Genomic DNA, 25,736 nt, shown 5'->3' with positions numbered 1-25,736 from the left:
GGGGTGTGGGGTGGAGGAAGAGGCCGGGCAAGAGGTGGACGAGGTGGGCGAAGGTGATCGGTGGCGGAAGGAGATGGTTGATGGTGGTTGGAGGTGCTCGGCGTTTGTTGCGGCGGTTGGCGGTGGACGCGGTTACTCGTCACTCACGGGGATGATCGAGCTGATCGACATTTCTAAGTCGCAGTCGGGAAGTAGTCTTACGTACTCACTTTGTACCGACTCAATCTCAAGCTTCCATACCGACACTACTTTGGCAGCTACGAATATCAGTGCGAGCCCGTTAAGTACAGTCGATAGAGCAGAACCCTCCTACGCTCCCAGGCCCATCTGGGCTCACTTGCCCACCAAAAACTGGTCACAAAAATTTACCCACAGGTATTCGTCTTTATATTCATTCAACGATTTTTGTTATTGATGCATTGATGTCGTAACAGATATAACTGGCGAAGGAAAAGCCAAAAAGGATTCCAAAAAATCTCCTTTCAACATCAACTGACATTTACGGTTGATAATGTGACTCGTCAAAGTTAGCACCAGTCGATAAGGTAGTAATCTGCAAAGAAATTCCTGACTTTCAAATCTTTGCACGTAGAGATCGATGAACATGATCGATTATGAAACTCTCGTTTCATTGTAATTTTGTCTAAACAGTTTTACAGTCTTTCAACTGTGTATGACGTTTCACTTTCTTTCTACACACAATTTCCGAGAAAAATTATTTTTTGATCATAACTTTCTATGTATAACTATACTATCCGGTGGTATACATATATCGTCTTATCAAAAAAACGGTAATATGATTAGATGCATCCTAGGCACTGATCTCTATTATAACTAGAGATCAGTGATCCTAGGCGAAACGTATTATCATTCAGGGTTACACACGACGAATTTTCGCGTGGGATAATCATTAGTGATTATTGCAATGCCATTAGGAAAAAAAATATCTATATTGCAAGAGAACGGATATTCCGAAATCGATCCTACATGTAAATTTCGAAATTGGACCGCCTTTGTACAATGGTCTGTAATAATGAAATGGTATACATAAGAGTGTATCCATGCATACGAGAACTTGTTTTCAACATAATTTATCAACTCTACAACTTCGCTAAAGCTGGCTGACCGAGCGGCGATTTTGTATATATAAGAAAATGATCTGCAGATGAACTGCTCCATATTTAAAAAAGTTAAAAAATTCGACGATTAAGGCCAATTTTGCTGTTGCTGTTCGTCCTTGAAAATCGGCCATTTAGGACGCTTATACATACATGTATCAGTATACGTATGAAATTGTACATAGTAAGGAATTGATCATAACGGTATAAGCGATCTGAATATTTGAAAAAATGTTGAAATACCGTGACTAAGGCGTTAAAATTACACCTCAATTCCGCGAAAGAATTATTGTCGTATATATCTGTAAAACTTTATATAACCGCAGATCGTTTGCAGGTGCGCGTGGGTTGTAGAACAGGAATTGCATGAATTTGCGCATAAGCCAGAAACCTTGATATTGACCGTCAAGAGATTGGTCATATTAAACGACGCAGAAAACGATCTATCAAATATGTTAAAAAGCGGAGCGTTCAGTTCTGCTTTCGTAATTCCGCCTGGTTTTGCAAGGGTACGTACATAGGTATGTATGATGCGAAGCCATTATTATACGAATGTATAGGTATATAGTAGACATATACCATAGACCATAGACTTACAAAAGATTCGTCGGAGCGAGTGTATCCAAAGTTAAACTGCGTTATGTGAATTAGTTCTGCTCCAAGTGGCACCGCAGAAAACTTATTCTATTATTCTTCTTTGCCTATTAAACAACCGTATGTATATATAGTAGGGTATGTACAATAGCTGCAGGAATAAGTACGTCGTCTACACATAGATATCTATGCACATACAGTGCAGGGTAGTTATTACACGTGGTGCGAGTTACAACGCTTCGAGCATTGTAACAATACGAAAATCCTGTAGCATTTAAAAGTCGCCATTACGTTATGCATGGTGGGACCATTAATACACACCTTTTTTCCCTACCAAGATACCGCAGCATTCTTCCCACTGTAATGCTGCGCAATCTTATACTGACATTCGTAAATACGATAGGTGGTAATATCCATTCGATTTCTTTCTACCAACGTAGAAAGTGACCGTTCTCTAAGAATAACCAAAAAAAATCGGTTTTCGATTAAACCGATTATTTTTCAAACTCGATTAATCGACCGACTCGATTATTTTTCCTCACGATTGGTTTTTGTTTTTTACACCCATGAACGATGCAATTACTATCATTGTCTTACTTACTAAGTAACTATTTGATATAATATGTGAGAGATAAATTAATATTTTCACCTGAAATTGAAAAATATTTTGAATGAAACTATAAATTATCAAAAAACTTTTCCGCTATTAGGATTGCATACTGAAATTTTACGAAACTTTGGCTTCAAATGCACCGTTTCAAAAAAATACGAATCAATCCATTAATCGATTAAATTTTATCGATTCAATCGAGTCGTGTTCGATTATTTTTTTGGACTCAATTAACCGATGTATCGATTACTTTTAGCTTAGTGGCCATCGTTAGCCTTCTCAGCGCTGACTCGCCAATTTTCATGGCAAAGTGATTTTTGCGTGCATCGCATGGTTTGCATTCGCATTTAATCGTTATACTGCACGGAATTTAATTTGTTGACTTTTCATACTCTCAACCAGTGTTCTCTAGGCGCAAGATAATGAATTCAATAATTATCTTGCGAATAATTTGGTGGCTAATTGTAAGAGAAACGGTACTTCTTAACGACTTGATTAATTGAAAGTAATTCAGGCGTATAGATGAAGATTAATTTTCTCTCATTACTCATTGAACAGATATGACATTTATGCGGACGTATCCTCCTTGTAAACACGACGAGGCTCGGCTGATATTATAACCCCGTGAAACGCCGATCAGCGGATAGAAAGAGGATGTGCGATCAATGATGTAGCAGGTTTTATTTAATACAAGCAAAGGTCATCGCGTCTGTATTCGGTTCTTCTGTAAGTGTAATGTCGCGATATAAAAGGAATTACTAACAGTTCAGGGGCGATCGCGGATATTTATATATATAATACCTGTTGCTTAAGAGCTAACAACAACCTGCAGCCATTGAAGTTTGAATCCATTGTCCGTTTCATCTTTTTTATTTAACTCACAAATGCGCAGAATTTCGAGCAATTATTTAATCTCCCAGAGAAAAAAGACCTGAGAAAAAATGCGAATCATCGTTACCTGCAAAATTCAATCACGAGGTAAAACTCGAGAATTTGATCTGTACCAAGACGTGCATAAAAAACGACTTCCGAGAGGCTTTTCCGACTTCGCATTGAGACGGCGGAAAACCCCGGGGAAATCTTGGTCGGCAAATTTAAGGTTCTGCACGTTAATTATGGAAATTATACCGAGATACTCGCGTTCAATCGCTTGAATTTTCAAGGATTATTGGCAAGGATTCCGTGTACGTAGTATACCACAAATAAAAAACGAGCTCGTCATTTTCACTCGCAGCTCGGTCAAACATCATCTGCAGGAAGTGAAACGATTCGCCCGTGAGGCAATTTATATCTAAGAATGAAAACTTTTTCACCCTGTAATATAAATTTGAGATGCTCGATGTATCTAAACGACGATAATTCAACCGGGCAAAGAATCTCGACTTTAAAGAAAATATTTTCCGTTCGCATGGTGCTAAGACGTTGCGAAATTAATGTAAGTCCGGCTCTCCGTGGAAGGAACGTGTTCCACGTGTTCCTACAACCAACGCTGTGAATCTGGCACAAGGATGAATCTTCACCGTTTCGCGCGCTCGGTTCACGACTTGATGCATCGGAGTTCTTATACTTTTCATATATCTTTCCGGTGCGATTCCGATGTTCCCAATTACGCCTCGCCATTATAACCTGAAGGTACGTGCATGACGGGGTATACATTGCAATCTGGCCGAAAATTGGCACGCGCAAATTGCTCAAACTGCAGCTGCGGACGCGTGCAAACCGGAAACTCTGCAGAATTATCTTACTTTTATCGACACGTGACGTGCTGAGAAGCCTTCAAAAATAGGTGATTTAAATCTCAAGCAGATACTCGCGGCCTTCCGCTATCGTTAAACACGCCGGTAAGCAATATCTACAACGTATTATAGGCAATTACTGGTAAATTGGCGGAAATCGGTTGTTTGTTAAATAACCGTCTATGGTTGTAGAATTATATACAGCAACTCAACACGTTTTGAGATTTATTTCACACGTTTATAATTGTGGTAATCGACTTTTTTCTTTTTACCTCATTCTCAAGGTCTACGAATAAATTTTCTCTCTCGTCTTGTTGTTTCTGAAAATTAAAAGTAAAATATTTATTCACAATCAACGATCGTGGTTACAGATTCATACTAATTTGCATACTCAATTATTTAAGCTTTGGCAGTTTGCGGTTGAATTGGGTGAAAAATAATAAAAACGACAGCGTAAAACAATTAAAAGGAGATCGGCACTGCTCAAGTGTGAGAAATAATTGTTATACGAAGTTTAATTAGAATCAGCAATGTAGTCTCTGTGTAAAAATTGCGCAGTAAGCAATAACATATAATATATCATTGAGACACACATCAGTGGGTGAGTGTATATAACGCGTAGTGTCTAAATCATCTTCACGCATCACTTTCTCCTTTCACCTTTCTCTCTTAAGGCAATTCTCTATAATGTACCTCTACTATGTAACTTCCTACGCAACGCATGTCCACGTGACAAAAACACCGTTCGAAGTTCTTTTGGGCGCCGGTTTCAAGCGAACTTTGACACGCTAGCAGCTGTAGAGGAAGCGTCAGTTGTTATTACACGAACCCGGTGTAAATTGTTCAGACTTTCTTCAGAACAATTACGCGGAATTTCTTTTCGGGTGATTTTTGTTGGAAAAAAATATACCGCCTGATTTTTCGACAACTGTGAATATAAGACGCATGATATTTTGCTAATTGCCTCATAAAATCAACAATCAATAAAATTGTTTGGAATGAAATTAAGATTGGTATATTTTTTACCTGTCGAATTTTCCGTCGTTCGAAATTTCGATTCGTTTCTCGGTAGCCGAACATTGACTCGAGTGACATAATAAGGCAACTAGGTATATGTATACCAATCAAGGCACAAGCTTATGTAGAAAATAGCGCTTGCGTTGTAAGGGGATTTTTCCCATGGTAAGTAAATTCTCATAACGTAAAGGATAATAGAATTCGTTGAATGCCCTGAGGAGTTGAGACCTAATTAGCAATTATTATAACATATACACGGAGACGAGGACGACGACGACGACGAGGTAACTTTATGGGAAAATGTCTCACGGAGATTGCGTGTATATGCGCTTCTATGAATAACCTGAGACACATAACAACGGTGTATTGCCGCAGTGTTTGACGCGACGCGAAGTGACGTGTTTTCCCTAGGCTAACGCGATCGTTACGCGCGATTATGAATATATATCGCACTCGTTACATAGTTTTGACGACATCAAAGACGGGGGCGCAGCGAATGCGTCTACGAGTGAGAACCCAACGTAACCTGAAAAAGAACATGGCGCCGATAATTGGGCTGCCAGCCGATGATTTGAGGTCTGTAATTATGGGATTAGAAAAGTACGGATAACTTAGTGCAAGCCGTGAGGCTTTAGTTTTTTCACTTGCTATCGATATATTGAAAAAAACACGACGAAATACGTATTTTAAAATTAAATACGGCGGCCATGTTAGAGTGACGAATATTTTTGCCACCAGATGTCACGCCGCCACATCTTTATCCCTAATGATTGCAGAACTCTGCGCAAATTCTGGGAAGGAACAAGAAAGGAGGAAAAAAAGAAGAAGAAGAACGAGAAATAGAAGAAAATCACTTCGTCCTCCGTAAGTGAAAGTTCCTCCGATACGCGAGGCCATCTTAGTACATCGCTCTGACCTATGGGATGATCAGCTTCACTGATTTATCTTCGACTTTTGTGAGAGTCGCGCAGATGCAGAAGAAGCACCGTGTGTGCAAAACTGCGTGGCTTTGAAAACTGCAATCCGCGTTTTGCAGAAAAGTGTAAGGACGGGCAAATTCCGTAGGAGCGTCTGCTGGTGACTCGTGCGCTTGAAGACGTTGATGATGTCACTATTGCATGCGAATCTCCCTGAATCAACAACACGTTTATCGTGACTCGTGGCTCGTGGCTCGTTCTTCTCCCGGGAAGACATTTTACGGTTCTCAATTCTGCCTTAAATCGCAAAAGGTCAAAAATTATCGATTTTGTTTCAGTCCTTGTAAGTATATATATAACACAAACTTTGTTGCGAACGTTCTTTCGCTTATTTGGTGTATTTCTATTGCGATTTTGATTGGTTGTTAGACGGGTTTGGTAAATGTATAAACGGAGTGCCAAACAGGAATCGTAAAAATTAACCATTATGTACTTTGATTTGCAAGTATAATCGACGTTTTCGCCGAAAATTTATGTACAGCAAGAATATTAATTTTATTCGTAAAAGAAGTGTCATTTGTGGTTCGCATTTCGCGTCTCTTTGAAATTTCGTATAACTTTTTCAAATTGCAAATATTACTATGAGCATTTAAACTATGTAATTGTAACTAATTTTCAAACGATAACCTCATATTCAATTTTGGGAGAATGAGTCGTGTTATTATGAAGAAATTTAAATAATTTATCTCAAGAATCATGTCAAAAGTCTAGCGTATAAAAATTTTTTTAAGTAACAGTGAAAATTATCGATATTCAAAAAACTAAATTACACAATTAGAAGCATCCCCATATATCATAAATCGAAACTAGAAATTGTGGTAATTGGAAAATTTCCGCAATAGATCGTTTTTAAACGCGTACTTAAGAAATCATAATTCTTAAGAGGACGATTTTTCATGCGCCTGTCGAAATCAATGAAACAAAATATGTGAGATCGGAGTCAGAGATTGATTTAATCACACTGTATAATTAAGTTTGTTAACCGATACCGACGTCGTTCAGACAAATAATAAAGATAGCGTAGAAACAAACTAGTGCTTAATACAATAATTACTCACGAGTCAGGCTGTCACGTGTTAATCGAATGAAATTAAGATCGTCGCGTGATAAATAACCATGGACTGCAGCTGCCTTTCGAGAGTCTAGTTGGCGTATAAGAAAAACTATACTCTACAGGCCTCAGTAATTCAGGTTAATCGAGGCAACCGGCTATAAAAATGTTCTCGTTCCATGCCTTGTGACTAGTTTGTTGTACAGGTACTGCATACAAGCCTGTACCTACTATAAATAACGTAAATCCGGTCTGTACGTACGAGCCTTATACCTTAATGCAGAGGATAATCAACTCTGGTATACTCGCAGTCCATACCTGCAGCAGGATTAGAGTTATCATCGTTATTATTGTTATTATTATTATTATTATTATTATGTAAAACTCCATTCAGCGAAGGATTGAAAAATCGTGTTCACAGGGAAACTGTTTCGAAACCTTTGCCATGCATGTTATCCGGCTTATACTGCTGCTGCATTGATGCGGCGTTTTACAGTTATATTGAAAAACGAAATAAATAAAATAAAATTTTACGTAATCTTGAATATTGCATACGTATGGACGAACCGTTACGCGATGTTGATTATTGTGATGAGGAAGCAGTGGTGATATTTTGTAATATTTCATGTATACCTGCAATGATTATAAACGCCGATGGATATTTTATTATTTTCTTTTCGACAAAAATTTCGTTACGCCTCCGTAAGTACGACTGTTAATAAATTTAATAAAATAACTTTCCTCGCGCAGGGTTAAGAATTTTACCTAATTTTTTCATTCGACATTTTCATCGTTTGTTCACATTCTCAAAATGCCAGATCCCTGCAAAGAGGCAATTTACGAGTTGAGTACTTCCGCGAATGTATTTATTTTTACAACGCGAAAGAAGAGGAAAAAGGTGGGGGAGAAAGTCGAGGGTTGACTGTGTTACCGTGAAATGAAATTTCACCGGGTAATTTGGAAGAAATTAGGCAAAAAAAAAGAAGATTAAAAAAGACGGGAATAATGGTTTTACAATGTTCAATGGTCACAAGATACTTTAAGTGTGCTACAGGCATGTTAAAACCACTCAAATGTTCTCTAGGGGGGGGCTGAACATCTTCCATGGACCATGACACGCGGAATACGGTGTATTTCGGATCAAGTTGCGGTGTGTAATGAAGAATTTTAATAACCTTACAACCACGAGAGCATTATATATATTATACGTATAGCTCCAGACAAAGAGTCTTCTAACATTATACCTACTGTTGCATGCACGGTTAACTGTTTTCAAATCGAGTTACAGTTGGTTGTACGTATCCGGATGGGTGTGTAGGTGTGCAATATACACATAAGAAGAAGCTGCCGAGTTACTTTCACTTTCCCACGTGGGGATCTATCAACGCGTATATACCCTGGATCAGACGAGGAGAACATCTCCGCAAACTATGGAAGGTAATCACCTACGAGACGTCTACCTGCTACACAATCAAAGCCAAATGTTTGTGTCAGGGAACACGGACATGTTCCCCCTTGACTAACACAAGGTATATTTACCAATGCATGCGGCAGATGCCTCGGCGCATAACTTCGTCGTAATCCACCTATTCATGCGCTACGTTACATGATCAGCGTATCGCACTTTGTTTATGAAATTGGAACCCTTCGTGTGCAGCACGGATGTCAGGATTGTCAGGATTAAGCAGTGAACAGCGTTATTTCTACATCAAATTAAGGATGTATCAGGTGTACAGTCCAGTGGAAAGTAATCCATGAAAGAAAGAATCAGAGAAACGAAGACGGAACAAGTGGAACTCGGGTTAACTAAGGCCAAGAAAAAACGGATGGTACTACGTTTTATGTATGAATCCGGAATTAATTTTTCAATCAACCCTCGAGATTTTTATTAAAAAAAGGGTTGAATCGTTTAATTCGGAACCTAATAACTTTGTCAAAAAAAAATGTGAGACGAAATTTGTTGGGGAGAAGAAAAAAAAACGAACGTAAAAAAGTGTCCTATGTTCATCTTCGTATCTTAAAAAACAAGAAATATCAGCAATCAACAACCTTCAAGATATCAGTTCATTCTGCCCATTTTCGCAGGTCATTTCCGATGCGAATGGATTATATGCAAATCACTCGGACTTGAATTTTTCTTGCATTCTTCAATTCACCATAAAAATCGAGGGTGCACTGAGGAAATCATTTTACGATCAATCTTGCCAGACCCTAATTGAGTTGCAGATTCGAAGCCTATCTTTCCTCATTTCTCCCTTTTAACACTTCTCGGCTGGACTGTACACGTGATGCATATTTAGGCCTGTCCTATGCCCATGGTGTGGCATGTCTATGATAACATCGGGTTATTTGTCAATCTCGTATTTCTATTTATCACTCTGGCATCGTTCGTGACACCCATTCGAATTTAAATTTACATATCAGACCTTGAGTACATTAAAGAGGATTTATCAGAGCGAAAGATAGTGTAAGAAGAGGTCGAAGAAGAGAATCGGATTCTCCCGTTACCAATGCAGATATACGACGATTACACATATCCTGTGATAATATGTAAAATGTAAAAATAAATATATGTTTGCGATAATATTATAGGAAATACTAAGAACGCGAATAATTTTGCGGATATTACACGTCGAATGGTTTGTTTAAATGCGAATACAATGAAGAATTTTATTCCTTAATCTTCGAAACAATAAAACAATGGGACAATGAGGTCGGAGCGACTGGAGGCAGGTATAATGGGTATAATGTCCGGGCGTAAGTCACACTTTCCCCAGCTCAAACGAAATCTAAACAGAAAAAGAGAGGATCGGTGTCCTACGTCGTTAATATACGAGGTGAGAATTGAAATTTAAATAGAGATTTCAACTCTTTATTAGCGATATTTCAAGTCTGGGCGGTGGCAGCAGCGGAAGAGTATCATGTACTTTTACAGCCGTACCTGTATATTTCTTTCCCTTCCATTTTTTATTCTTCTTATTTGTTATTACAGATCACGCGTGTACGTCGGTATTACAACGACTAGATATTTCACTCGCATACGCTTAGCACCTTTTTGCATCCGCTTAGGTAACATCCCTGCAGCCTTACTGCATCGAACCCCGTTGATTATGAACTCGAGTCTTGACACCGTTTGGATCTATTTTATAAGATGTAGGAATGTGGCGAAAACGTTACAAATAGTTGAAACTATTAATCTGTCCTCACTAATCGTGAAAGTCATCGGCAGACAAGATGGATTCCCGAATTATACGAAGAAATTTCACAGGCTGAATTATCGAACCTTGAGCTTTCTTCGTACATCAAATCATAGCTCAACAGACTCTTGCCATCATTTTTATTGACGTCAGATACCTCTCGAAAATATCTTAGTCACGGGAATGATTGTACCGTCGAAAAGAAATCGCAAGCGTGTCGATGGCGGCCATTTTGATTTTCTTCTTGCAACGCATAACATATTAGCGGATTGTCACATATTCTACATTCGTTTCTCGAGAATTACTTGAGTTGAATTATCCAACGAACTGACCTTCGCTATTGCGTGCGAAAAATTTTAACGTTTTAAATTTAAAAATATGATGATTCGATTATATAACATCGACCTAGAAACTGCTACAAAGTTTTTCAAGTACCCAACATTCCAACCAGAATTTCGTGTTCTAGTGAACGTAATATCTGCACACTGTGTAATTAAACCAATGTATACAATCTGCGGTTGCATGCATAATTGAAGCATTTGACGATGTGGAATCAAGACACTTATTAATACCCCTAGACAATTATCCGAATCAAGTCTGAATTAAGGACGAGTGCAAATATGGCGAGTGGAAGATCTTACTCGAGACAGTCATTTGCAAATACGGCCTACATTCTGCACGACAAATTTTTTTCCACACAGGTATAGAATGTGTGTCAAAAACTGGAGCTTTCTCTCGTCGCGCATGAGATTATATCTATATACAATGATTAAATCGTGCAGCTATACTCGAGACCTCCGATCTGGAGGTTCGTTGCTCTCTGGGATTGAACTTAAAGAAAAAGAAATTTACTGACGAGGTGGATTGAATTTTTGACACCGCATTTTGACGCGCCTTTTATAAACTTATCCGAGAATCATTGCCGCACGTTGCGTTTCTAACGGAATATTATCACGTATCAAAAGCGATCGATCAATTATAATAGTCATGAACAGGTTCATCAGCTTGTAAATACTGACGCGAGTTTGAAGGGGCAAAAGTTATGCGCATGAAAATCTCGGCTCAAGTTCTGAGTTCTCAAGCTTGGAGATGAGCAGCGCGATTCTTTATACATGAAACCTAAACGTCCAAACACATTTTCTACTATTCATGATCCGACCTCTGACACGGCAAAAAATATCTACACGTAAAACGATGTAGAAATACGTCGACGAAAATCAACTTCACATTCAACAATATTATTTCTATTTATCGTTTATTATACCTTATACAGTGATATCTATGCATCCGAGTTTCATCTTAAGGATCCTGATAATTATACCCCGTATATTATTTGTAGTTATACCCATAGACGAGTCGCGTATTGCGTAAACGGCGACATTTAAATCCGAGGAGAAAATATCTCCGTCAATATGTTGCATTAACGATTGATAAATACATAGTATAGAAAATATAAAAGAATAAAATAAAATACTATTGCAAAACAGATTGCAAGTAATTAAGAACATGAGATGAGATGCTATCGTCAGATTTTTTGATCTGGAGGAACGGGATTGCCGATAACGAACAATTTACCCGACTGCATACGAGGTGCATTAATTAATTTGTTGGTTGCATTATACATCGGCTGCACGGAAGTAGATACTCGGAATCAATGTGGAACACCGGTGTTACGTATTACAGTTGCTTCTTCTCCTGCGACTGATGCCTTAGCAAAAGATGGAGTGAACCGAGTCTCGAGTTCCGAAGACAACTTTCGCCCTCCAAGGCTGAGAAGATTCCTTTGGTGTAGCCTCACCGCGATATTACGGAGAGACGATGCGGATGCCTCGGCGCGTGAGTCTAGACGCGCGATTAAAACGGCGATTGGAACTCCTATGGGACATGGAATCGGCTCGGCATTCTTCCTTGCTGGCAGCCAGTTACCCTGATTCCGGAATTGCGAAACCGTGGATTCAGGATTATCGATGGCGTAAACGGAGGTGAAATAGGATTGGAGGAGCAACGGACTGCGTTCTTCGTTCGTGGATATCCGGGATATCCGTGACCAAGGCTGATTTTTTCCCAAATGATTTAACGACCGCGGTTTCTCCTTGTACGAGATCCTGCAACTTTTCGTTCCCACAACCGACGACCTTGATCCGACCCCGCCGCCGGTGAAGATGAATCGTACATCCAAATTCGCCGGGGCTGATCATCCTCCGTTGTTATTATACCTGCCTGGACGACTATCGTTTTTATAATTTATATCACGCAGTGCGGAGAACACGATTTCGATGTTTCGTTACAGGTGGTATACAAGGTATACTGTATACGTATAATGACGAGTCGTGACCAAAATATCGCTGATCATCGCTCCGTGTTTTTTTTCGGCCTTTCAACGATTGGCCTGATTATCGTATTTCATTCCGTAGCAACTTAACAATTTTACTCACGGTACCTTCTTTTTTTCTATTCCAACTGAATATACGAATGACAGATTATTCGTTCAAGTTTACTGTACGGTAAAAACAATTTCGGAAACGAACGAATTGCCGAATAAATATACTAAACAAATTTAGATTTGACGAGAATTTATTTACGGATAAAATAAGCTACTGATCATTGAAACCGATCAAACCATACGGAATTTTTCATCAAGTTAAGGTACTCGCTAACGATAACCGTTTCGCGTTACTAACAATTCTCGTGTTTAAATTTTCTCTGTTTGTATACCGTGAGGATTATTTTTTGGTAAAACTTGTAAGAACTTACAAAACTTCTGTTACTTAATCGTTCCGTTTTGGCGCTGTTTCTAACGGACTGTACAGGCACATGACACATCCGTAATTAAGCGGTACGAGATGATTGTTTTGCTTTGTTATTACCTAACTGGATTTTCGACAAAAAACTTGTCTCTCATACTGTGCTGGATTGTTTAATGAGAGGAAAGAAGAAGAAAAAAAAAACGACGTCTTAATTGCTAAATTACAAATTGCGAAAAACGTCTACCTATATAGAAAAAAGAAACTCACCGTGTGTCTTCACATTGTATGCGTGCTGCAGGCATTAAACTCTGCATTGTATGGACAGAGTGAAAAGGGCAAATATTACATTATTGTACAGAGTTTGCAAAAACAACGGTTAGGGTATTGGAGATCGATCGGAGAATTTTATATTGATTACGTTGCGCAACTTAATTATATGTTTTGCTTGTACATGCGTAGATCAAATAAGTTCCCATCTTCCTAGAGGAATTTTTATATTCAAGAGAGGTGCTACGCAAGCACGCTACCTGTAAGATAACGATGTAACATAATCGAGCTCGTACAGCCGTGCCAGCAGAGGCTAAAATACCGGTCCAAGCATCAAAGGTGACGGTCGTCCGAGAAAAAAGAATCATAAGATAAAAAAGAACGTCGTTAAATACGTCTACTTATCATTAGGCAGTGTTGAGCAAGCTGAGATTAACGATCCACATCCCGATAGCGCATTGACAGTTAGATAAAGCGTTTAAACTGGTTTCGAAACGCAATAACGAAACGCAGGATCTGAGAAAAAGAAAAAAAAAAATTCATTCAGATGTCTCTGATTGTTGTTCGATGAAATTTTTAGGCGAAACGGAAGTCGTCTGATAAATTTTTAACGTATATTTGAACGTGAGTTTTTCACGAACCGAGAATGTATCACGATTAGTGAATAATCAGCATCCATGTGGTGTAATATTCTAGCCTCTAGCCAACCCAATCAACGAGTCATCGAAATTCTTAGTTTCTTTTTTTTTTTTTTTTTGTAAGAAACAGAAAAACATTTCAGTAAAAAACTGTTGTAGGAATAATGCAGGTGTAATCATAGGGTTTTTTTATTTTAACGATCCAGGATACTTTTTCTGTACGTAATTACAGGGATTTTATGCCCGTGAACTGCTATCGATATAATTTTACAAGTTTTCGAAATCTTTGAAGAATCGAGGACAAAAACAACGGGCCAACATTCTATCGGGATTTAATCGCGTGTTCAGAGAAAAAAATTTCACAATTAAGGGCCCGTTAATTTATACGAGAATCGTTTGATTGCACGAAGAGAAAATTAGGTTGAAACTGAAGTAACGTCAACGTTAATGTAGCGATGCATTTTTAGTTGAACTTTACGTTTTTTTCTGGATTTCAGAAAACCATAACGGAGAAAGACGTACTCATATTTTGAATAATGAAAATTTTCGAAGTCGTCATAAAGTTGTAAAACTGCGAATTTACTTCAAAGTTTTTAACTCGAACCTCGTAAATGGAAGGGCGAAACTCGGAGATGAATATGGGGTGTTCCACGCCAACTTGGTAAACGGTTGACTATGACATTTTTCAATTTCACCAAGGATGTTTTCTGCTTTAGCGCGAACTCTGCAAGGCTTCTAAAAAAATATTCAAATTTTTTAAATCACTTGTCTTTACTCTATGATTTTTTAAAACCCATCTCAAAACCACCGCAACTGATTTTTAAGAAACATAAAAAAAAAAAATTGGATTTTCGAAATGAAACATTTTCACGCAAGATTCAGAATGGATCTCGTTTTTTTTCTATTTTACTTTAATCGTTATTTCTATTCTCATACCTGTTCAAAATATGTGATAAAATTTTGAAAATTACGTATGTGTGTTTCAGAACTGGAGAAACAATTGAAAAAATCAGTTATCTCTCTGAATCTTGCGTAAAAATGTTTCATTTCTGTAGGCAAATTTTGTCTTTCCTGTTTCAAAAAACTCAATTTGGGTGTTTTTGAGATAGGTTTAAAAAATCATGAAGTAAATACGAGTGATTAAATAAATGTGAAAAATTTTCGGAAGCTTTTCAGAGCTCGTATAGAAACGTCGGACAAATCCTTGGTGAAATTAAAAGAATGTCACGTTAAACCGTTTTCATGAGTTGGGGTGGAATGCCCCATATACATCACGACAAAAAACCCGGTCTGAAGAGTCCCAAAAAATTCCAGCGGCATTACTAAATCAACATTTCTGTTTACACAGAGATCGATCCTCTTTATTCATTCGCAGAAGACTTGCATCTCGGATCTTCATACTCCTTCCACAAGTCCGAGGAGAATAACCGGGGGCATAAGATCCCTTTCTCAAATCGGTCAACGGCGCTCAAAGCGACTTACCCGAGTGACGTAATCGTTCGTTACGTCTTCAACAGCAGCAGCAGCAGCAGCAGCAGGAGAAGCAACGAGTAAAATAGACAGAAATCCCTTCTCTCGGATCGGATGCTCGCGAGGATGGGACAAGAAGCTTCTTCAGGGGATCGAGTTGATGGGGTCAGCCGCTTCAGTTCCATCCCCGAGGTCCGTACGAGCAGTCAAGCCACTCCATTAGAGACCGAGTGATCAACCGCGATTTTGTTTTTTCATCCTCGTCTCCGATTCGTCAAGTCCGTGTTCTTTTCAGTGCACTGCAGGAATCGAGTCGAGTAAAAACGGTTTGGCTGAAGAAAACCTTCGATAACATCCACTGTAAACGATCAAGTTGCAGCCGATCGATCGACTGCTATGGCGGATCAGCGAATTTTCACTACTTTGCTCGGTTAGTATCGCATAATTTTTTGAAAAGAACGTCACTCGCTTGGTTCCTTTTCTCAAGTTAGGTAATCGCGTTTGACTGTTGCACGGAAATTTTCTCACCTATCACCGTGTCAAACGATTCTACAAATAGGCGGTGGAGTAACGAATATTATGCAAAAACAACGTTACTTTCGTTTTCAATTCGCACATTCGTCGTCTCGCGCGGTCGTTACAACGCGGCAGGTGATTACGAAATTTAAAAAAACGAAACGACGCGTCGTTTTTACGCATAATTAAAACCGGTTTTAGACCGTAATTTTCACCGCAGAAAGTATCGTACATCGTAGTGTCATAAAATCAATTAAACCCAACGCCGAGTCCCACCTTTTCCGAATACCTTGAAAATACGAATTACGTATTCCGATTCCGCATAACTTCAGCGTAATTTTTGTGTCTCTCCCTAAATCACTTTCGATTGACAATTTTGGGTGGTTATGGAAGATTTTTTAATTTCGTTTAACGGCGGTAACGTCCGAGTTGTAACAGGAACGCGAAAGCCGGTTGCGTGAATATCTCACACATTATGCAGATTCTAATTTAGAAAGCCTTATCAGCATTCGTGAGATCTTGAATATCGCGCGCGCGCACTTAGTACAAAAACCGCAACTGCCCAGAACGCATTGAAACTGCACGAGACGTACGCACGTTGTATATTTGTACCGCAGACAATTAGATCATATCGCTATATTCAGTACATACTCTATCTTCGGTCTCGCTTCGCTGCAAGATTTTCTTTCATACCGCATCGCATGATGCATTATATGCAGTGCCTACATGCAAATCACTTGTGCAGCTATTAATTAAGACCCGTCGAGAGAAAATGAAATATCCTTAAATTATAACCCATCTTTAGCCCCAATCGGGTATTTACGCTAATGAGTTTTAAACAAACTACGTCTCTCCGTTAGAATAGAAATTTTGCCGGTAAATCTGAGGTTTCAAATAACATCGCGGAACACAAAAATTCTTAAGCTTGATTTTAGATCCAACCAAGTGTCATTCTGATTTCTAGAGTATTAAAAAATATGGGTCAAACAATGGATGCGGAAACGTTAAAGACTATTAGAAATTCACGTTTGTCAAGAAATTAAAATGATATATCGTTAAATTCATCGTACGGATTCTATGCATGTAACGAGCTTTAAATTCGAAAAAAACTCGAATTAAAACAAATACAAATCATTTTCAGTGGCAATATTGTGGGGATGCGTATTGGGCCTGCAGAGACCCGCGCCTAGATATTCGCAACAATTAATGCCGGACACGTCGTTCACATGTCATCACAAAATCATTGGAAGCTACTACGCGGACCCAGAAACTGACTGCCAGCTATTTCACGTGTGCGTTTCGGTAGCCGGAACCGTCCAGGACTACCGGTAAGTACTTGATGAAATTGAGGTAATGATTTTTCAGCGTTCGGAAAGGTGGGCAAGGCGCAATAAAATGGTCTTCCATGTTGTGCCGACAGGTTTTTGTGTCCCAACGACACCGCGTTCGACCAGGAGAGCCAAACTTGTGCGGATTGGTACGACGTGGACTGCGAAGCAGCGACGCTTTACTACGCGAGCGACAACTTCGATCTGTACAGACTGGGATCGGGTCTTGAGTCGCGGCGTTATGACGGAACGCAAAACGATCTAGAGCCGCTGGATCATCTGCAGCGCAGCGAGTCTAGCGACCCGGTTAGATCATCGGTTAATAATTTGAACAGGGTTGCCCCTAGCACGAACACGAACAACAACAACAACCGCGACATCTTGAGGGGAAGCAGCAGCAGCAATTTCTTTAACAACCGACACAACGGCAAGGAGGACGATTACGATAACGAGAAGATTTACCGCGAACCAGAACAGAGCCAGGCGGAACCGAAGAGGAAATCGGGAGTGAGAAAAGTCGCGAGGAAGCAACAGTTCAACAGCAACAGCAACGTTATCACACCGACAACCGCCACTCCATCCACAGCCTTCGACAATCAGAACAGAAACAACAACCAGAACAGCGGTAGTAGCTACAACCAGAGAAACAACAACCAGAACAACGGTAACTACAACCAGCAGAGAAACTACAACTACAACAACTTCAACCAGAGACAAACACAGACCAACAATTATCCCACCTCTTCGTCAGCCCGGCCTTACGTCGAGCAGACCAACAATTATCCCACGTCTTCGTCAGCCCGTCCTTACTTCGAACAGACCAACAATTATCCCACCTCATCGTCAGCCCGTCCTTACGTTGAACAGACCAACAATTACCCCCGGAATAACCAGAACAGAAACTACAACACACCGTCTTCGACCTTCAGACCTGCGACGACCAACGCGTTCCAAGGCAGCAATTACAACCACAACAACAACAACAACAACAACAACAACAACAACAACAACAACAACAACAACCAGCAAACTGCGGGGGGCTTCGGTAACTTCGACAGCTCGAAATTCGGAGCGACCAATCAACAGACCACGAACTACGGAAGCACAGTCTTCGACCGAACTCCTGCGGTCACGACGACTGTGAGGTCGACGGACTTCACGGCGAACGTTGCCACCAAGATTAAGAAGCCCACCGACCAGAGCAGCCCGACTTTTACCAATCAGTTCAACCAATTCTCAACACAACCGACGACCCTAAGACCCAGCACGAGCTTCCAGACGACCGACTACACCGGTTACTATCAGAAAAACTACAACACCATTCAGAGAACAGCGAACACCGGCGGTACCACGTTCCAGACTTCGACTTTCGCGTCAACCTCCTACGACGACTACTCGGTCACCCCGAGAACCAGCGAGCCCCAGATTGCGAACAAAGTTCAGACCACCAGACAGCAAGATTTTACTCAAACCACTCAGAGATTCGCAAACAGCTTTGCGGGTAGCAGCTACATCCCGACGACCTACAGTCCGGTTACCAAGAAACAAGCGACCATCGGTAATGGCAACACCCAAAGCCAGGTGATCAATCGAGGGAACGATCAGTACACCGGGCAGTACGAGAGCGCCAGAACAACGAACAGCGGCCAGTACCGCGAAAGGAACACTCAGCAGACCGAGCAGACCTACGACACCTCGAGGTCCAACGATAACAGCGGACAGTACAATCGCGAGGTGGCTACGAAAGCCCCGAAGAAGGTTGCTACGCAGTACAACAACTATGAATCTAAGACGAATTTCGACGGAAGCACCAAGAGCTTCGACAACTTCGACCAGGGCGGAAGAACGGCTTCCGTCAACGGATTCAGTCCCGCTAGTGTCAACAAGCTCGCAGAGAGTCCCGTCACCGTGAGAGCGACGACTCCCGTTCCGAGGTAGGTGATTTTTCTCATTGAAAGTGCTTGGATTGAAGGAATAGGTGTTTATATGTTTATCACTAATGTCTAACTTGTGATGATCTGTTATAGAAGGACTGTCTACAATAACCCAACAACTCAGAGGCCGTCGTCGGCTGCAGCGACCAATTACGCGTCGCAAACGACGCCGAATTCAAGAACTGGAAATTTCGTCAGTGCGACACCAAGGCCGTTCACATCCACGACAAGGACTGTCGATCGGCGTCAAGAATCTACCACGGTAAAATCGAAGTCGGAAAAGAAGAACGACTACGATTACGCTTACTACGACAATGCTGGAGCTTTGGAATACGACGGTATTGATCTGGAACAAGTTGGCGGCTCAAGAGACACCGCGAAAGTAACAAGAAATTGAAATTCATTATACGGGTTATATTATACTTGCGGGAAAAAATAGTTAGACGCAGATTTTTCAATCCATGATATACAGTCTTATTCGATCTATTCGTACGTATGGAGATTCATACGTATGTATTTGAGATTGCCAATTGCCAAACTGAGCGATTTTTATGATAAATATTTTTTGTCCAGATATCATATCTGTCGATTAATACAATACAATACGCAATCAATGATCTGCTGTACTTACAATTAAGATATTTTTGTTATGTATGTACGTCTAGTACGCTACGTACGATAAATATGTTATATGTATTATGTCGATCCACCTAAAATTAATTTGAATTTCAAGAATATTATTAAATATGGTTTTTTTATCAGTATTTTTAGCTTAGTATACGCCTGCGCCGATCGAACTGTGTCCCGACAAACATACAATAACAAATTTTTCACACACATTCTTTTGTAAATAGGTCGCTACTACGGCTACCGAGTGTACATATTTTATGTATTTTAATAAAAAAGAAAAACAAAAAAAAAAAATAACAGTAGGTATAGAGATCCATATGCTCACCAAAAGTTGTAAGGTTCAGATCACCCGGTGATGTCTACATTCGTAGAGTAATGAATAAATCGTGACGATAAGAAGAATCATTCATCGTGGTGGAAAGAATGTATCATGATCATTTACGACTAATAAACTTTGATTACCGTTTTATATAGGTAGACAGTTTTAAATTTCCCGGGGTTTCCGTCACGCGTTTGTCCAATTTTGCCGCCACTACGATTGTACCCGTTGCCATGGCAACAAGAGCTTGCAAAATGATATCGAGTTTCTGGTCTTCCTGCATGTGACCACCGATAATACGTCGAAGGATGACGGAATTCACGTTATTCAAACGTAATTTAACCTAGGAAAAACATGTCAACAATGCGAAATTCTTAGCACGCGTTGCGACGAAATTTTTTTTAACCATATACCTCGCCTCGAAAGATGGGGGATATTTTGAGAGAGCCTGCTTTATTTGTGGGCGAAATTGACGCGGAATTCGACCTTATGCTACCTCCATCCTCAGGAGAGGAATACATCAAGCGTGTGGTGTCGGTATTCCTGTCCCATCTTTCAATACGCTAATTTTCCCTCTAAACAATTCACTGCAATTGCAAAATATTTCTAGAATTGAGGCGCAGCAGTGCGACGACGTGGTTGTGGCAGAGAATATAAAAGCTCGTATTAGGACTCCCATGGTGGCGGTAAAGCCTGTAAGTCAATGAAACAAAACAAGCAGGCAAAAGCAATCATTTGTACGATGTGTGAAATGAGTAATAAACAATTGCTCAGCTAGCAGGATGTGTCGAGGCTCCAGCTTCGATGGTTCCGACTCTGGACTGGCAGCAGTGTCAACTAGCAGACTTTTCTTCTGTGAGACTAGAGATCGACCGGATTAAACACAATTTACAAAATGCTGAGGGTCGCCGCAGGCTTCGACAAACTGTTCTGGTAAGATTTAATTTCTGATCACATCTGATTTCAGAATACACTTATCCTTGTGCAAATTACAGCCTGACGCAGATGATCAGGTTGGCTGGCTGGAGTACATCTGCAACATGAGACCGTTGCTTGGACTAGTATTAAACATGAACCAGCCGCTGATCGAACAAGTCTTGGAACATCTCGTCGAAGCAGTAGAAGAAAAGGGCCTGATCTCGCAACCATACGGAGGCTGGATTTATGCCCTACTAGCTACCCTCGAGTTACCTTTAAATCCAGACACGTGTTCCTGCTTACGCTCGCTTGCTAGAACATGTTCGATAATCAGAGCTAGCATGGTAAAATACATTTTGAAAACAGAGTGGCAAATGTTTCGAGAGGTAAATTTTTTATGGATAATATTTGTAATTTATTTTTAGACAGAGGAGAACGCTAAAGATGTCACAGCTTTGAATTTATTTATCTGCCTGGTCGCCAGATATTTCAGACAAATGGATTTGGTGGACTTGTAATTTGTGATTAAAGAACGACATAATTGTGAAATTGGGGATCAATGAAATTTGTAACTACTGATTGAAATAAATATAGATTAATTTTAACGTAACAAGTTTTGTTTTATTATTATCATTATCTTGCACTTAGTTAACAGCTAAACATGATGGATGAATGTCAATTCAAGCGAGCGATCATTGAAGAGGCTACATTACATCTCTTGAATATTAGAAATTACATATGCTTAAAATATTCCTTAGGTCAACTCAATGAATTATTCACGAATGGAATTTCGTTGAACATTGCTGTTAAATATTGTGCAAATCAATCGTCTCAGCCACTTGTGGGTTTGCCATTTTGTGAAATGAGAGGGAAATTAATGCGTAAAACGGACGAATGTATAGAAAATTTGTTGTAAATAATTAATTAAAAAAGAGTGCAAAGAATTAATTTGTAAAAGTGAGCAGTACAAGAAAACATCATTCACTTTTCAAAAAGCACGGAAAACCTTACAATTAAAAATTTTCTAGATGCAGAGTTTTATTAAAAATTAACAAACGAATGATTGAAGGTATTCTGCAGAAAAAAATCCAAGGAAAATTTCTTCAAGTGGTACTTTCTTGATCCTGAAGCAGAGCCGTTGCTAATCTTTCCAAGTCGTCATAGCTCAAGCCGTCTACTTTCTTTTTTAAGTCTTTCATAAACTCATTAATTATCGACTGTGTTTCAGATTCTGTATAATAATGCCTCAAGACTCTTGACATCTCGCTTCTGAATAATTGGATGCCAGTATCACCTTGAGCACTCTTACCCTCACTTTGAATTTGCTTCTTTACAAATAAATTTAACTTGCAACCGTCTTTTATCGTTGGATAAAAACTCAGAAGCTGGTCGTCTGAAACGACGAAATTTTTTAGGATCAACTTTAAAGATATTTTGAACCAAATTTGAAGCAATTTCTCGTTTATTACTAGAAACCATTTAAATTTAATGATTTTTGAGCAATGATAATTGCAGATTATTCGTACCTGCAAGGGCCTTTCCTGTATGAATCAACTTCTGATGCGGTACAGCGATTCCTAATGATTCACTAACTTTATGTTTCAACTCGAGGACTGTGTTTGACGGCAATATCTGAAACGATGGATGGTGAATTAATGACAAATTAACGGAATTGTTGGAATGCTGGAAATAACAAAAAAAAAATGTGAATAATTCGGAGAATGTTTAATAATGAATACCTTCCGTACGTCTGATTGATAAAAAAAAATGCTCCAAAGAAAGAGAGCATTAGTCTTTACCAATGTTCTCGAAACTTTTGCGGGGTGGTTTGGAACGTTGGGTGATGAAATCTGACTACGAATTTGTGATTGAAATGTGGCAAGGAAAATACAAAAGGTGAATACTCATAAAAACATGTCAATATTGACGATTTGACAATATAAAGACAACTCGTACTCACGTCAACTACACACTCTCTTCCCTGTAGAATTTTCACAACGATTTTCATGTTTGAATTAATTTAACACAGAACGGCGGGGGTAGAACTGTGTCAACGTTGACTCATCTTAATTTAAATATCCAATACCTCGCAATAATTAAACGATTAAAGCAATCTGTCCTACACCTAGGTTGGATTCCAGGTTAGATTCGTTAACGCAATTTTTTCTACTACTGCTGCTGCTGCTGACGACAGGTGAAGGCACAAAGCAACCCTCAATTTTTGTCCAATATTATCGCCATGAAGTATACGACGACTCAAGAACGCATACTCGCATAGAAATGTGGTATATATTGATGTATTTCGTTTATTCTGATGTCGCTTCGATGTCAAGACTGGTCTGAACCTTGCCGTTGACTGAGGAATATTTCAGTGAACGACCTTGCTATCAATCGTGCAGAATATGGCCGCCGCCTGTAACTTGCGGCCACCTGTTACTCTAGCCGTGTTCTAGCACTACTTCGGCGGAAAATTTATTGATCGTATCGTTTTAATCGAAAAATAATGTCATGAAAATAATTAATCAGCTTATATACGAACCCAAAACATTATTATCCATGCATACCTGAAACATTTGACTATCTAGCTCTAGCTATAATCTTAAGGCGCTGCTCGTGGTAGAAAGAGAAATTACTTCAGGCGCCGAATTTTGACGAACAAAAGGCTAGTTTATTTTCTTCAGAATTTAGTCTAGCCGCCCTCACTCCTGCGCGCCAAAAACTTACACGCGGTAAACAACTAGAGAAAAAAAGCTATTCTCTTGTTTTGGTTTCTCAATATTTTCACTTCAACATTCTTTATAATAAACTGCTGAAAATCATGAGTGAAGACGAACAGAAATCAGAATTTGCAGTGGAACCAAACGAAGCTGAATCAATAAACGGTGTCGATCACATCACGTCCAGAGCCGATTTGACACCGTATTTTGTAAACAGTGATCATAGTGTGAATAAAATACACGTTTCAAAGGTATTCTTTCTTTTAGTTTCTACAGAAATCATTCTCGGTCTCACCGATAGACGATCAAACGTCGCGGCTTTGAGGTTATAATTACAAAGTGGATCACGTTCAACGGTTTTCCAAACAAGAAATTGCCTATATTTAAAATTGAATTAACGTATTGTCACACGTAATAATCACGATACTATTTACTTATTGCACATCATGATGCTAAATTTTAATTTTGAAATTCTCTATTCGTATGGGACTACAACATTATGAAAAATATACAATAAGAAATACAAGGTCTGTGAATCAAATAAAGTTGAGTTTCACTCCTTTCAGGTGCCGCAAATTTGTCGCACAGAACCATGTCAGCTGGGAGTAGACGAGGCGGGTCGAGGTCCGGTTCTGGGTCCGATGGTTTACGGAATTTCGTACGCTCCGTTGAGCGAAAAGCAACTGCTGGTGGACTTGGGCTGTGCGGATTCGAAGACCCTGACTGAGGATCAAAGGGACGCAATTTTCGACAAGATATGTGAAAATGACGATAAAATGGGCTGGGCAGTAGAAGTAATATCACCCAATGTCATAGCGAACAGCATGTACAGGCGTAGCAAAGTTACGCTTAACGAGGTATCGATGAACTCTGCAATCGGATTGATCAGGAGGGCGATAGAGGCGGGAGTCAATCTTGCCGAGGTCTACGTTGACACTGTTGGAAAACCTGAAAAATATCAAGCAAAACTGAAGGAGATATTTCCCGAACTTAAAATAACCGTTGCAAAAAAGGCTGACTCCACTTATCCTATCGTTAGTGCGGCTAGTATCTGTGCCAAAGTATCCAGGGACCATGCGCTGAGAGCGTGGCAATTTAGGGAGGGTGAAAACGAGAACGAGTATGGTAGTGGGTACCCAAATGATCCTGTAACAAAAAAATGGCTCACTCAGAACATCGATCAAGTTTTTGGCTTCCCGCAATTAGTCAGGTTCAGTTGGTCGACAGCTGAGAAAATTCTTGAGTCAAGCGCTCTACCTGTTGATTGGGAAGAGGTCAACGACGAAGAATCTCCCCCGAATAATCAAAAGATATCTAAATTCTTTAGCAAAGTTGATACGCACAATAAAGTTAACAGGAAGAAACACACGTTCTTTGCAGACAGGTGCTTGACCAACGCGACTAGCCTCTGATTGTTAATATTGATTTTATTATATCGAAAAGAGGAAAATTTTATTATCGCATTTAAGTTTTAAATTGCTGATACAATTTCTTGAAGTATAAAAACGAAATCAAGATATTTTAAGTCGCAAGTCATAATAAGCGAACAATTGCAGGCAGATTGAATATCTTGTTCTCTACCTCGATTTTTAATTTGTTTTTTAAATGATAGATGAGTTCTGGCAGTTTTATTTTTAATGGTCGATTTCACCTACCCAAGCCCCAGAACACTTTTTTTCTTAAACTTATTTATTGTTATTTTCAGCATTATAGATTTCAAATACTATGAAATTCGAAAGTATTGTCTCACTATATTGTACTGCCTTTGAATTACAGTTAGAAAAATAAAGCATTATTTCTGATATTACTTCGATCAGTGTTTGACTTTTGGAAAATTTTAATACATTAGTGTATCATGGAAGTCCTCTTCACTCCTTTCACATGTTATTTCCTTTCTAATCCATTTAAGTTTAAGTTGAACGAATACTCATTTCATTAATTCTACAGAAATT

The 25,736-nt window shown here is 39.4% G+C and overlaps 4 protein-coding genes across 6 annotated transcripts; 3 read left to right on the top strand and 1 right to left on the bottom strand.

Annotated features, from left to right (window-relative positions):
- The first annotated feature begins 15,533 nt into the window (after window positions 1-15,533).
- Window positions 15,534-20,299, top strand: LOC107221512 (probable cyclin-dependent serine/threonine-protein kinase DDB_G0292550). Of its 3 annotated transcripts, XM_046736839.1 has the most exons (5): window positions 15,538-15,852; window positions 17,080-17,266; window positions 17,359-18,230; window positions 18,270-19,200; window positions 19,294-20,299. In XM_046736839.1, exons 1-5 carry the CDS (start codon window positions 15,819-15,821, stop codon window positions 19,595-19,597), a joined length of 2,328 nt encoding a protein of 775 aa, XP_046592795.1. In that variant the 5' UTR covers window positions 15,538-15,818; the 3' UTR covers window positions 19,598-20,299. The 3 variants fall into 3 exon arrangements, with proteins under 3 accessions (XP_046592794.1, XP_046592795.1, XP_046592793.1); XM_046736838.1 differs by having other exon boundaries at window positions 15,534-15,852; window positions 17,359-19,200; window positions 19,297-20,299; XM_046736837.1 differs by having other exon boundaries at window positions 17,359-19,200.
- Window positions 20,300-20,427: 128 nt separating this feature from the next.
- On the top strand, window positions 20,428-21,677 carry LOC107221529 (gem-associated protein 2). Its single transcript, XM_015660535.2, has 5 exons — window positions 20,428-20,682; window positions 20,760-20,844; window positions 20,924-21,082; window positions 21,145-21,411; window positions 21,493-21,677. The coding sequence occupies exons 1-5, from the start codon at window positions 20,576-20,578 to the stop codon at window positions 21,583-21,585; spliced, it is 711 nt and encodes a 236-aa protein (XP_015516021.1). The 5' UTR covers window positions 20,428-20,575; the 3' UTR covers window positions 21,586-21,677.
- On the bottom strand, window positions 21,667-23,402 carry LOC107221527 (ubiquitin-like protein 4A). The gene is made up of 3 exons (XM_015660533.2): window positions 23,028-23,402; window positions 22,594-22,699; window positions 21,667-22,460 (listed from the first exon to the last, which is right to left on the bottom strand). Exons 1-3 carry the CDS (start codon window positions 23,073-23,075, stop codon window positions 22,171-22,173), a joined length of 444 nt encoding a protein of 147 aa, XP_015516019.1. The 5' UTR covers window positions 23,076-23,402; the 3' UTR covers window positions 21,667-22,170.
- A 61-nt stretch (window positions 23,403-23,463) lies between these two features.
- LOC107221526 (ribonuclease H2 subunit A) lies at window positions 23,464-25,591 on the top strand. The gene is made up of 2 exons (XM_015660532.2): window positions 23,464-24,035; window positions 24,351-25,591. The coding sequence occupies exons 1-2, from the start codon at window positions 23,886-23,888 to the stop codon at window positions 25,194-25,196; spliced, it is 996 nt and encodes a 331-aa protein (XP_015516018.2). The 5' UTR covers window positions 23,464-23,885; the 3' UTR covers window positions 25,197-25,591.
- Window positions 25,592-25,736: the final 145 nt, after the last annotated feature.

The sequence above is a fragment of the Neodiprion lecontei genome, chromosome 4 (assembly GCF_021901455.1).
Source record: "Neodiprion lecontei isolate iyNeoLeco1 chromosome 4, iyNeoLeco1.1, whole genome shotgun sequence".
In the NCBI taxonomy this organism is placed as follows: domain Eukaryota; kingdom Metazoa; phylum Arthropoda; class Insecta; order Hymenoptera; family Diprionidae; genus Neodiprion; species Neodiprion lecontei.
Note: the sequence above shows the minus strand (reverse complement) of the source record. Positions and strands in the feature narration are given on the sequence as shown.